Source organism: Artibeus jamaicensis, unplaced genomic scaffold (genome assembly GCF_021234435.1).
Source record: "Artibeus jamaicensis isolate MK-2021 breed Jamaican fruit bat unplaced genomic scaffold, CSHL_Jam_final contig_387, whole genome shotgun sequence".
NCBI lineage: Eukaryota > Metazoa > Chordata > Mammalia > Chiroptera > Phyllostomidae > Artibeus > Artibeus jamaicensis.
The window spans coordinates 24,454,360-24,468,169 of NW_026521812.1; the positions used below are offsets into that span (position 1 = coordinate 24,454,360).

Here is a 13,810-nt window from a genome sequence, read left to right on the forward strand (position 1 = left end):
AACTGAGCCACTGGCCAGGGTGGATATTAATTTACCAGAAATATAATTTGCAAACATTTCTCCCGTTCAGTTACTTGCTTTTTTTTTTTTGTTTCATTGATAGTTTTCATTTGTGTGCAGCTTTGTTATTTGATGTAGTCCTACTTGTTTATTTTTGTTTCCCTTGCCATTAGAGTCAAATCCACAAAAATATCACCAAGATCAGCTAGAGGCTTAACACCTATGTTTTCTTCTATGTATTTTATGGTTTCAGGACTTTATATTAGTCTTTACTCCACTTTGAGCTAATTGTTTGTGTGTGGTGTAAGATAGTGGTCTAATTATATTGTTTTGCAGGGGGCTGTCCAGTTTGCTCAGCACCATTTATTGAAGAGGCTTTTCTTTCTCTATTGCACAAGCATATTTTTGGCTCCTTTGTCATACATTAGTTTACACATGTGTGAGTTTATTTTGGGGCTCTCAGTTCTGTTCCATTGGTCTGTGTATTTGTTTTTCTGCTGGTACCTTACTGTTTTTTTAAAAAATTACTATAGCTTTGTTGTATAGTTTGCAGTTGGGGAGTCTGATACCTCTAGGTTTTTTCTTTTTCTCAGGATTGTTTTGGCTTTTAAGGGTCTGTTGTGGTTCCACACAAATGGTAGGATTTTTTTGTTCTATTTCTATAGAAAATGCCACTGGGATTTTGATAAGATTGCATTGAATGGTAGATTGCTTTATAGAATATGGAACTTTAACCATGTTAATTCTAATCCATGAGATGGACTATCTCTTCATTTATCTGTACCATCTTCAGTTTCCTTTTTAAAAAGCAAGGCCGTTTTTGATCTTGTTAATGGAAAGATTATTATATTCGTGAGTTTGTAAGTTAACATAAATTATTTTTTCTTAAAATCTGAGGCAAAGGTAGGTTCAGTAAGTTCACTGTAATTTCAGCTTCCTCTTCTAAGAAGAAAATTTTCTAGTGTAGAAGGAAGCGTTCATCTTCCCGGTAGTTAACAGATGAGTTACCTTGTGGATGTCCTTGTAGGAAATGTGGAAGGCTTTGGGGAGGAAGATCGTGGGTAGTGCAGATGGGTGGGAGTTTGCCTGTGGTAGAAATTGATAAGCTGATGCTAAAATGTATATAGAGAGCTATCGCCAAATACTGTAAAGTTGACAGTACTCTTCTAAAGTGATCTACAAACTCAATATAATTCTATCAAAATGATGGCTGTTTATTTAAATAAATGGATAAACTGATCCTAAAATGCATAGGAAATTGCAAGGGACCCCAAAATTGCCCATTTTGAAAAAGGACAAAATGGAAGACACACATCTCGATTTTAAAACTGGCCACAAAAGTACTCTAATCAAAACAATGTAGTACCGGCATAAGGATAGACATACAGATCGGTAGAATAGAATTGAATGTCCAGAGATAAATGGATACCTTCGTGGTTAATTGATTTTGTACTGAGGTGGCAAAGCCATTAAATGGAGGAAAGAGTAGTCTTTTCAATGAATGGCGCTGGGATAACCACGTACAAAAGAATGATCGGACCCCTTCCTCACATCGTATATGAAAACTAACAAACTGGGTCAAAGATCTAATTGTAAGAGCCAAAACTATAAAACTCTTAAAAGAAAACATAGGAATTAATCATTCTGGATTTGGCAACAGATTCTCAAATATCATACCAAAAGCACAAGCAGCAGAAGAAAAAAATAGATAATTGAACTTCTTTAGAATTAATTTTTGTACATCAAAAGACACTATCAAGAAAGTAAGACAACACACAAAACAGAAGCATATATTTGAAAATCATTTCTCTTTAGTATAATGTCCAGAACATGTGCAGATCTCTTACAACTCAACAGCAAAAAGACAGCCCAATTAAAAAATTAGAAAGGACTTGATTAGACATTTCTTCAAAGGAATGCAAATGGCCAGTAAGCCCGTGGAAAGGTGTTCAGCGTCACCGGTCATTAGGGAAGTGCAGATGAAAGCTGCAGTGAGGTGTCACTTTACACAGACTAGAGTGGCTTTTACGAAAAATGGAAAATAGGTTGACAAGGCTGTAGAGAAATTGAAATTTGTATATTGCTAGTGGTAATGTCAAATGGTGCAGCTGCTTTGGAAAACAGTTTAGCAGTTTTTAAAAATGTTAAAATAAAATTAACGTATGACCTGGAAATTCCATTCCTAAGTATATCCCTAAAAGAAATGAAAATATGTATTCAAACAAAAACTTGTACACAGGTGTTCATAGCAGCATCAACATTCATAGTAGCCAAAAAGTGGAAGCAACTCTAATGCCTATCATCTGATGAATGGATGCACAAAATGTGTACACTATAGCATATTGTTCAGCCATAAGTAAAAAGGAGTGAAGTTGTGATGCATGATACAACACGGATAAACCTTCAGAACATTTTTGCCAAGTGGAAGAATCCAGACACCCAAGGTCACATTTTGAATCATTCCATTTATATCATATCCAGAAGAGGTAAATCTATAGAGACGGGAAGCAGATTAGCGGTTGCCAGGGGCTGGGGGGAGGAGGGAATGGGGACTGACCACTTGATAGGCACGGGTTTATTGGGGGGTGAGGAAAATGTTCTGGAAGTAGATAGTGTTGATGGTTGCCACAGCATTGTCAATGTACAAAAAGCCACTGAATTGTATACTTTAAAATTGTTAAAATGACAAATTTTATATTGTTAATTATACCTCAAAACAGAAAAATCAAACTGTGCCCTGAGCCCCCAGGAATAGGATGGCACCTAATAGCCCTTAACTGTTGTGGGCAGCTGTTCACTGGCTGGCTCCTGGAGCTGCGGGCTTGATGGACTGTCCCTTAGTGTGAGGTGAGAGGCCCCTTCCCCAGTATGGGCTACTGGGCACACTCAGAGGCTCTGCCACATTGCTTTCCAAGAGGGAGGGTTGGGGTCCTGTGCTCCTCCCCACACCCCGCTTCAGGCCTTTTGAGGACCCAGATAGTGCTGCAGTTTCCTGTCCAGCTGCTCCCTGCATTGGGGAAGAGGGCAGCACTCCTAGGAGATGCACAGTTCGACTTCTTTGTAATTCACCATTAGAAACTGCTGTGGTTTGATTATTTGTGTACCTCCAAAATGCATATGTTGAAGTTTTAATGCCCAGTGTGATGGCTTTAGGAAGCAGGACCTTTGGGAGGTGATTAGGTCATGCAGGCAGAGCCTGCATGAATGAGATGAACACCTTTATATATAAAGGGGCCCAGCGGAGGGGCCCCTCTAACCCTTCCACCAGGTGAGGACAGAGAGAGCAGGTGCCTGTGAACCAGGAAAAAACTCTGCAGAAAGCTACTGTGCTAATGCCTTGATCTCAGATGTCGAGCCTCCAGAACTATGAGAAATATATTTCTGTTGTTTATAAGCCACCCAGTCTGTGGAATTTTGTTTTAGAAGCCTGAACAGGCAGAGACAGATACCCAGTGCCTAGTCCAGAGATTGTTAGTAATGTGGGTTAATGAAGAAGTAAATGGAAGAAAGAAAAAGAGGGAGGGTAGGTGGGAGGAAAAGAGAAATGTCAAACCCCTATGGATAGAGTTTAAATTGGTACACCCATTTAGGAAAATCATTATATTGATTGACTGAATCAGAATATAAGTTTCCTTATGGCTTGTTAGTTCATTTCGTTCATTAGATTTCACATATGAGTGAAATCATATAGTATTTGTCTTTCTCTGACTGGCTTATTCATTAGCCTTATTGCTCTCCAGGTCCATCCCTGGTGTCACAAAGGGTAAGAGTTCATTATGTTTCACTGCACAGTAGTATTCCATTATGCAAAGATACCACAGCTTTTTTATCCGCTTATCCACTGATGGATGGATACTTGTGCTGCTTCCAATGAACATAGGGGTGAATATATTGTTTTGAATTAGTGTTTTGGGTTTCTTTGGATAAATTCCCAGAAGTGGGATTGCTGGGTCCGAAGGCAGGTACATATTTAATTTTTTTAGATAACTCCATACTGCTTTCCACCAATGGTGCACAAGGGGTCCCTTTACTCCACATCTTTGCCACACTGGTCATTTGTGGATTTATCGATGATAGCCCTTCTGACAGGTATGAGATGATATTTCACTGTGGCTTTAATTTGCATTTCTCTGATTATTAGTGATGTTGAGCATCTTTTCATGTGTCTGTTGGCCATCTGTATGTCCTCTTTAAAAAAGTGTCTATTCAGGTCCTTTGCCCATTTTTTAAAATGAACTAACAAGCTAAATAAAGATAAATTCATAGAGAGCAAGCTGACAGCTGTCAGAGGTGGGGGAGGGATGGGGTTTGGGTTGGGGGTCCTGTAGGGATTGAGCAAAAAAGAAAAAAAGCTCATAGACATGGACAACAGTGTGGTGATTGCCAGGGGGAGGGGAGTGGGAGAAGGGGAGGTGGGAGGATAAATGGTGATGGAAGGAGACTTGACCGGGGGTGGTGAACACACACTACAGTGTGCAGAGCCTGTGTTGTGGAATTGTGCAGCTGAAACCTGTATAATTTTGTTAACCAGTATCACCCCAATAAATTCAATGAAAAGGGAAAACAGTTGCCTTATGGCAACCCACAATTCCACTGTTAGAGATACACTCTGTAGATACAAATATACATGGGTATTCACCAAAAGATGTTATCAGAGTAAATACATACATATATTATCCCTAACTGGAAACAGCTCAATGTCCACCAACAGTAAAATAGATAAGTAAATTGTGATACAGTTTACATTGGAATGTTACACAGTCATGAAAACAAAGTATAGTCCTTCACAATGAAGTAGATGAATCTCACAAGCAGAATGTTAGTGAAATAAGTCAGATACAAAAGAATACAACCGAATGACATTCAGGAATAGGTGAAACTAAACAATAGCTCTTAAGGATGCCTCCCTAGATAGCAGAACTTTAAAAAAAAAAAGACTTAGGAAAGTCCTGATAGTGGTTATTACAAAACACAGGTCTGTTCTGTTCTAGTGAACCTTTGCAGCTTACATTGAGGAAGCTCAGGAAATCCACACTCTGGGCAGGGTAGAGAGAACAGCCATCTCTGTGACCTGTAACTTATCAGCACAGAAATGTCTTGGTGAACTTCAAGTAACTTCAAGTAACTGTTCTCAAGTTAGGCTGATAATAGCCCCTTTTAATTCTGTGAAGTTGTAATAGAAAAGAATTGTGGCAATTTTGGAGCAGGACGCTTTCTGGATCCTTAATCCCGAATAATTTACTTCTTTTTAAATTTAAGTCTAATTACTCCTTATTTTAAAAAATATAAGATATTCTAATTTTATATCTTGGGGATTATGTAGTTAGGTTTTTTTTTTTATTTCGAAGGTAATTTATTTGAAAAAATAAATGGCTATATTCACTCCCTTTTAAAAGCATCTTTTTATTTATTACCTGTTACTGAGAGCTGATTGCTTTGATATAACTGTGTGACCAAAGGCTATCCTAAACTTATTGGAGATGCAAATGAAGAAATGTTGCATTTTTATGTTTTGAATATGTTTGAAATTGTCATTTTTTGAGGACATGTGACTGGGTAGGGGCATTTGCCTTCGGCATTATTAAAAGCACTAAACGTGAGGCTCCCGGCTCCTGCCTTTTCTAATACTGGCAAGGCATCGGGCCCTTCTCTAATGGGAGTGGTTATAACTTGGTGACAACATGACTGGCTGTCTCGTCTAGGGAAAGCGAGGTCTGTTTCTTGGAATTTTCTACATGAGCCACAGTCGAGTCATTTTTACTAATCTCTGACAGATGGTTTCCTATAGTTCTTGCTAAGATAAAGCACGTAGAGTTCTCTAGAGATCAGCGCACAAGCTGATATGCGTACATGTGGTGCCAGCTATTTTAAAAAATGCAGTCTGTTTTCTACTTTCCCCTCCCTGCTTCTTTTGACAGGTAATGAAAGCATGGGATGCTCATGTGACAGCAGTTTGCTCTCAGGACGCCAGTGAACTTGTAAAGAAGCTTGGGGCAGATGACATAATTGATTACAAATTGGGAAACGTGGAAGAGCAGTTAAAATCTTTAAAACCGTAGGTATCAGAACACTGTCACCCATTGGGAAGGTGGGGGCAGGACATGCTAATGCCTGGGGTGGTTTGCTGCTGCTGTGGTCAGCTGGAATCTGGGAAAACGTGCCGTTTCATTTAAAATCGTTCAGGTCGGCTTTAATTCCAGATGTCAGTACTGCACAGTATCACAATGAGATAGGTGCTGACGAAGATGTTTTGTTTATGTGGTCTTTTGCCGGTTTTTAAGTTAACTTCTATTGCTGGTTTGTAACAGGTCTGAAGGCAAAATTGGAAGTGTCTACCTTTTGGTGGCATTTGTCACCACAGGAAGAACTTAGAGTGGTGCATGAAAATTTATGATTAGCACTAAACATTCTTTTAGTGTTTTGGCTTAGTGAGGGCTTCACAGAAACAAAGGCAGCTTAAGTATTGGTAATGGGAGCCCTGGGAAGGTTCTGGTGCATCTGAACGCCAGGCTGTGGTGTTGCCTCGTGTACCAAACAAGAGCAGATTCAGGCGTTCTCCAGGCCCTGTCCATCTGACTGTGGCCGGGACAGAAATGTAGGGCGGTGCTGAGTAATCCGGCCTTCATCGGGCCAAAACAAAGCCGATGCTGAGAACATAATCTAGCGACTTTGACCCTTTTTCATCTCATGGCCCACATAACCTAAATACTAAAATTCTGTGGCACACCAAAAAATGTATTATGTTTTTGGATCATCTGACAAAAAATAGGTGTAATTTTGATTCATTCACAGCAGATGGCTATTGTTGTGTTGGCTGTTGTCATTTTTCTATCTGACAATCTAAGGAAGAAGAGTCAGTGCCCCTGACTACATGGTCAGCTACTGTGTGTTTTAAAACTCGCACGCACCACAGCTGAAAATTGCTGATCTGGGAGTATTTGGATAACTGTTACTGCTTTTTCAAAGGCTTTTTTCTTTTTTATTACATTTCAGAACTCAGTTCTTCTTACCCACTTTGTGTAGGAGTATATTTTCATGGCTTCTAGATAGTGATAGTTATGGTTGATCTCATACCTTCTGCTGCCTTTAGGAATAGCAGTAAGAGATTGAGGTCAAGGCCAACCCATGCCCCTCTTTCTACCTTAAGTTTTACCCATGTCTGGAGTATGTCACCAGAGAACAGAGAACCTGACAAATGGAAGGCTGTAGCACACTCAGACTGGCCTTCCACACCTGTGCTGCCGTTTGCTCCTCCACACCTCTGGCGAGTGGTCTTACTCCTTTGGCGTGCTCTTTTCCAGTAGGGGGACCTCGCCAGCTTACAGATGCAGGTCGTTACTTTTTTTTCTTTTGACAGCTTTAGTTAAAATTGATCTTTGTAACTTCTACCTAGAGTTTGGCCTCCAAATCTACCTAGAATAAATTTGTTCCTCCTAAATCACAGATTTTCGGATTTGAATTTTAGAATCTTACAGCAGGAAAGGGCAATTCTTAAGTCCTGCTGTGTCACGTTACAGCCGTGAAAATCAGGGGTAGAGGGTTTATAGGTTTTGCGTGTTCAAGGTCATGCCACTGAACCCTTGATGGGAGAGCCATGTCTATGGCCTGGTCTCCGGACCTCTCTTCCAGGTGGTGCCTGTTCTGTTATACCAAGTTGCCCTTAGAATCTGGGAATGGGGTGGAAAATTAAAAGCAGAAACTTTGGAAACTTAAACTCATAAAATGAAATTTTTATTTATTCTAATGGAAAGAAGAGTCTTCTAGTAAGCCCATTCTCCTGCATGCATATCCTTCCATTTTTTAAAAAATATATTTTATTGATTATGCCATTACAGTTGTTCTATTCCCCCTTCATTCCTCTCCACCCTGCACACCCTGCCCCCACCATCCCCACTTTAGTTTATGACCACATGTCTCAAGTTCTTTAGATTCTATATTTCTCCTACGATTCTTACCCTACCCCCTATCTATTTTCTATCTGTGGTCTATGCTACTTATTTTCTGTACCTTCTCCCCCCTTCTCCTTCTCCTACTCCCCTGTTGCTAACCCTTCATGTGATCTTCATTTCTATGGTTTGTTCCTGATCTAGCTGTCCTCTTAGTTTGCTTTTGTTTTAGGTGTGGTTGTTACTAACTGTGAGTTTGCTGTCCTTTCACTGTTCATCTTTTTTATCTTCTTTTTCTTAAATAAGTCCCTTTAACATCTCATATAATAATGGCTTGGTGATGATGAACTCCTTGAATTTGATCTTATCTGAGAAGCACTTTATCTGTCCTTCCATTCTAAATGAAAGCTTTGCTGGATAGAGCAATCTTGGTTGTAGGTCTTTGGATTTCATGAGTTGGAATACTTCTTTCCAGCCCCTTCTTGCCTGTAAGGTCTCTTTTGAGAAATCAGCTGACAGTCTGATGGGAAGTCCTTTGTAGGTGACTGTCCCCTTAGCTCTTGCTGCTTCTAGGATTCTCTCCTTCATACCCTTCCATTTTTATTTGCCCTTCTTCCATTTAGTCTCATGAAAGACTCAGTATCCACAAAGGTGGTCAAAACTGGTTTGAGAAGCTTTGATGGTTGACTTAATCCAGATGAATTTAGAAGAGAAAATAGATTTACCAAAAAGAAATTTATCTGTCAATTTGTTTAATTTATAAGCATGCATTTTCTAAATAGATCTTTGCTTTTGTTTTAAAAAGTATTTTAAAAGCTTCATTGAATTTTATCTCCTTTAGGGAGAATGTGGTGATTATAGGAGTTTTAGATTAGATTTAAGAAGTTGAATACCTGTCGGTTCCTATGGATTCCATTATGATTGAAGACTGAGAGCAAGCTATTGATTTCTCTTTATACATTGTCCTGACGCTATGCATGAAACAAACAAACAAAAAAATAGAACTTTCTCAGTGAAGAGGATGCTTCAATAAGCAGTTCTGAACTGTTAGAGGGATTAAAAAATAATACTTGTGGGTGAAAATCTTATGTACTTGTCAGTCCAGTATTTGTGTGTACTGAAGAGTATTTTGACTTTTATTGAATGGATAGCTTTGCAGTTTTCCGTAAAGCTTGAGTCAGGGTTTCTCAGCCTTGGCAACTACAACCTTCGATTCTCAACTGCTGACTTTTGGGGCTGGGCTGTTTTTGCTGTGAGGGGCAGTTCTGTGCCCTGGGGATGTTTGTCCTCATCCCTGGCCTTGGATGCTGGTGGCCTCTTCTCACTGCCTGCCACAGTCCTGACAGCTAAACCTGTCTCCAGACATTACCTGATATGTCCCCCGGGGGTAAAGTCACCCTCTGTTAAAAACCACTTGTTTAAGTCATCCTTAAATACTTAGAAAATACAATTTTATGACCAAAACGTCAGTCACATTTGACTTAACCTTGGGGAAAAGCCAGAGCCCCGTGAGTGGGCGTGCCCCCTTCTCCTTTGTCCAGGCAGCTGCCCCCTGCTGGATGGCCCAGCAGAGCTCAGTTGGTCAGCTGTCACTGAAAGGGACCCTGTGGCTAACTGGTGATGGGAGTGAAGGGGGGGTGGAGCCCTGGGTGGACATTGACAAGGATCTTTTGATTTGATTCTTTCCCTCCAGGTTTGATTTTATCCTCGATAACGTTGGTGGAGCCACTGAAACATGGGCCCTGAATTTACTCAAGAAATGGTCCGGAGCCACATACGTGACTTTAGTGACTCCTTTTCTCCTGAACATGGACCGACTGGGCATCGCGGATGGCATGCTGCAGACGGGCGTCACCATGGGCTCTAAGACACTGAAGGTGGGGACTAGAGTCCTGGTCGGTGAGGGCAAGCAGGTGCCTCACGCTCTGGACATTGGTTTGCACCTAGCCGGTTTCTTTCCTGTTGGGGCCTGCCAGCATGCACTACTAGCACGGGCTCTAGAGTCACCCAAGGGTTCAAGTTCTGGCCTCATTTGGTAGCTGAGTAATCCCTGCAAGTCCAGTGCCTTCCCCTGTAAAATGGGGCGGATAGGATATCTGCCTCACTTCATGTTGTAAGGATTAGGTGAGGAGACCCATTTGAAGAACTTGGCACAATGTCTAGTACATAACAAGCCCTTATTAAACGCTAGCCTTTCTCATTACCGTCCGATACATCTGCTTTTTCCTCACCTGTACCTGATAGGCTTCTGTCTTCACCAGTGCTCACACATACAGTCTCATACAGGAAGGTGAGAACTTAAAGACAGCGCGCAGCTGGGTGTTTCCGTATGAGTAGGATTGGAACATGCCAGTGCTTCACGGGGCCTTCAGACCTGCCGAAGTCCATGGGCAATTTTTGAACTTCAGAAACTTGAAGGAAATTGTATCCTTACTTCAGTGAGACTACAGAGACTAGCAGTACCCTGGTGCTTTTTCTGGACTTGTGTTGACCTGTCCTTACACTGCTTATCCCACGTGGATCGGAGACTCTGGCTGTCGATGGCCTTCTGGGAGTTCCCGACACTCCTTAGGCAGCTGGACTGTGACCAGGGCCACCCTTACCAGAACTATGAGGCAGTCCAACACCCAACTGAACACACCCAGTGTGTGGTGGACCTCGGAGACTGGCGTAGATCAGGGCCAGCCTTCGTTACAGGACTGATAAAGCTGGCAGAGGCTCATATAAATTCATGGTGTACTCTGTTGGTAATTAGAGATCATTGGTTTAAAATATGAATTTGTGATAAAATGGAGTAAGTGACACAAAAAAATGAAAGTGAACTCTATTTAACTAACTAGACACAATGCTTTAGACCCAGAAAAAGGTGGTAGAAAGCTCTACAGCCAGAGGTTGTGAGTCACTGTCAAGCCGGCTGCCACTGACCCATATTTGTGAGGTAACTAGCTTGATAATTACCTTATCTTTTTTTTATTCTAGGAATTAATTGGGGACCTTTGGGGGAGTGAAATTTAGGACTTTGGTCGCTCAGATTCTGTGCACGGACTAAATTCTTGGCGGCAGTAAAGAAGAGTTAGGATAGAGGCGGCCACTGCTCAGTCGCGGGAACGTGTCGGGTGGTAGAGGCGAACACACCGGCACTGCGCTCCGGCTGCTTCACCTTCCCAATTCACACGGCAGCCAGAAACAGTAGAGAAAGGAGCCTTAACTGTCCTTTGTCTCTTCTTCCCCTTTTCACAAAATCCAGGCTTTCTAGGAGCTTTAAAATGTAAGTTTAAGTTTTTGTAAGATTTTACAGTTTGTACTCCAGTGAGACCACTCACAGTTTAACCTTCGGAGCCGTCCTCGGAGAGTCACACAGGCACAGCTCTCTTCATTTCCCCTTCCCCCACTGGAAAGGTGATAGTGGTAATCTCCTGTGGAACCTCTTACGTGGTTTCTGATGTCTTTCTCAGAACGCGCACAGTTAAAGCCTTATTGTAATGCTCCAGGCTCCCCTGCCTGCTTTGGTCTACTCTCTCCTGTAACGGCCTGGAAAAAATACACAGATCCCTTCGAGAAAAATATACAAATTCTGTTACTGCAGACCAGAAGTTTCACTGTACAGAACAACTGCTGTAAAGAAGTATAGATGTGGTGCGATTATTACTGTTCCTTCTTTGAAACCCTAAACAATCACAAGAATGCCCTAATTGCAGTTTATAAGGCCAGACCTTAGCGGGAAGTACATGAGCAGGTCTGCGATTGTAATGAACTGGGCCCTCTCTAAGCTTGGGACGGTCTCAGGGCTTCAAACTGTATGGTTTTTTGCTTTTCTTTTTTTATTTACCCAAGCCAGTGTTTTCCAACTTCTTTCATGCTCTGACACACATAGAAAACGATAGTATTATTGAGGGTGCTCTGGGTCAAGAGCAAACTACCTGCTAACCAGGCTTTGCCTTGCTACCCCAAGGGCTGATGGGAGTCCAGGTCTCATCACGCCTGTTCTAGAGTAAGCTTGGTTCTGTTTGTACCTGTGGCCTTGGGATAATTACTGATGGTGGCCCCTTTAACTTTCACAATTGTTCCAGGTTAGACGATAAACTACAGGGTCACTCAGCTGAACCAGGGATTCCTGGCTTCAGCCAGGAATTCCTGCAACTGTGAAGCTCTGCCTAGACAGTGGCTTGGTTTTGTCTTTTATTCTAGTCTTAAACTCTAATTTGATATTGTCCCAACCCTTCCTCAGTAAGCATTACAGTTAGCACCAGATAAATATTTATACATACTTCTTACGTGTCAGGTGCTTTACAGACCTTCTCATACAATCCTTCCAGCAACCCTGTGCATTAGCTGTAGCACCACCATCCTGCAGGCCAGGAAATAGGCTGAAAGAAGCAGCGTGACCTAAATAATACGGCTGTAGAGTACCTGAGCTCAAGTAGCGGAGGAGTTCTGTTGCACCTGCCGGCTTACGTCATGCTGAGGGTGGGGAGGGGGAGCTCAGGGAGCAGAAGGCTGAGCTGTCCGGGCAGTTGCGGGCGGGTACGGGGAGGAAGGCAGCATGGTCCTGGCTGTTTCTGGAAAGCTCACACCTGATGAAGTGTGTTTGGTCAGGTCGTTAAGGTATCGTGGAGAACCTAGTAATAATAAATAATAGGAATTTAAAGTAGGTATGGCAGTGGAGTGGTCATGAACCACCTTGTTCTAAGATTTTTGCTTACTTTCCCCTGGGGACATTTTGTCCTGTGATAAATTAGATGGCTTCAGACTGACTGTAACGATAAGGAAAGACCCAGCCTTGATGCATAAAATATTCTACACTTTGTTTTGTCTTTAAAACTTACTACTCTCAGAGCCAGAAAAAAATTGTGGTTGGATTTATCTAATGTCATATTTGGTGCCTTATTGCCCCCCCCAAAGAATTCTTGGATTAGGTAAAAATCTGTTTTCTGGTGCCTCTGGGATTTCCTCAAACTTCTATAGAGAGGCCTGGAGGCCTCAACCCTGATCCCTCACGAGGAAGTCGAGAGTGTACGAATGTCCAGACTGTCATTTTAAGGAGAGTGTCTGGTGCCTGCTTGCTTGTCAGTCACAAGCTGGGGAAGAAGCCTGAGTTCACGCAGGTGCTTCTGGGTTCACTCACTCACTCACTCACTAAACATTAGTGGAGCAACCCACTCCTGTCAGCTGCTGTGCTGAGGTGCTGGGCCTACACTGCATCGTGTCCGCAGCAGTGGGGAGTCTGTTTGTCTGTCCTAGTGACCTGGAAACTACTTCTCTCTGTATTTGCATTCGGTCAGGTGTTTTCCTTTCCTGTATGTGACATGCCTTTTCTTCTTTTTCTTTGTAGCATTTCTGGCAAGGAGTCCATTATCGCTGGGCCTTTTTCATGGCCAGCGGTGCATACCTAGATGACATCGCACAACTGGTGGATGAGGGAAAGGTATGTGCAACCCGTTGTATTGCCAGAGGGTTCCTGGTTATCTCGGCGGCCTGGCCCACAAACCCGGTCAGTGGGAATTCTGCAGAGGTAGGCTCGACCAATATACATGCTGCCTCACACGGCCAAGTGTAAGTGCTTCGCTTTTGTTTCTGTCTCCATGGGAATCATAGACATAGACTGCTGCATCTGGAAAGAGCTTCCAGTGTCCAGTGTAACCCTGTTGGTTTATAGATGACGAGGCAGGCCCAGGGAGGTTATGTGATTTTTCCCATGGACAACTCACAAGTGGTTAGCAGAGCTGGGATCTAAAGCTGGGTTGCTCATATTTTGGTGACGGTCCTGGAAGGAAGGCCCCTTGAAGGCAGCCTGCACAGAGGTGGGGGCATGCTCGTGAGTTTACAGTAAGACTGCGCCTGGAGCGTCTTCGGTCCACAGACGAGACTGCTCTGGACCAAACACTGCGGAATCTAAACCCCACCAGAACTGGACTAGAAGTCAG

The 13,810-nt window shown here is 42.4% G+C and overlaps 1 protein-coding gene across 2 annotated transcripts in view; it reads left to right on the forward strand.

The window, feature by feature from the left end:
* The window catches only part of RTN4IP1 (reticulon 4 interacting protein 1), a 43,397-nt gene that overhangs the window by 20,113 nt on the left and 9,474 nt on the right, over window positions 1-13,810 (forward strand). The window contains exons 6-8 of one of the 2 annotated variants that reach the window (XM_037158988.2): window positions 5,919-6,055; window positions 9,580-9,763; window positions 13,219-13,311. In XM_037158988.2, coding sequence (XP_037014883.1) covers window positions 5,919-6,055; window positions 9,580-9,763; window positions 13,219-13,311 — 414 coding nt within the window. Of the gene's footprint in view, window positions 1-5,918; window positions 6,056-9,579; window positions 9,764-13,218; window positions 13,459-13,810 lie in introns of those variants that run through there. The other variant, XM_037158990.2, reaches the window with a different exon arrangement.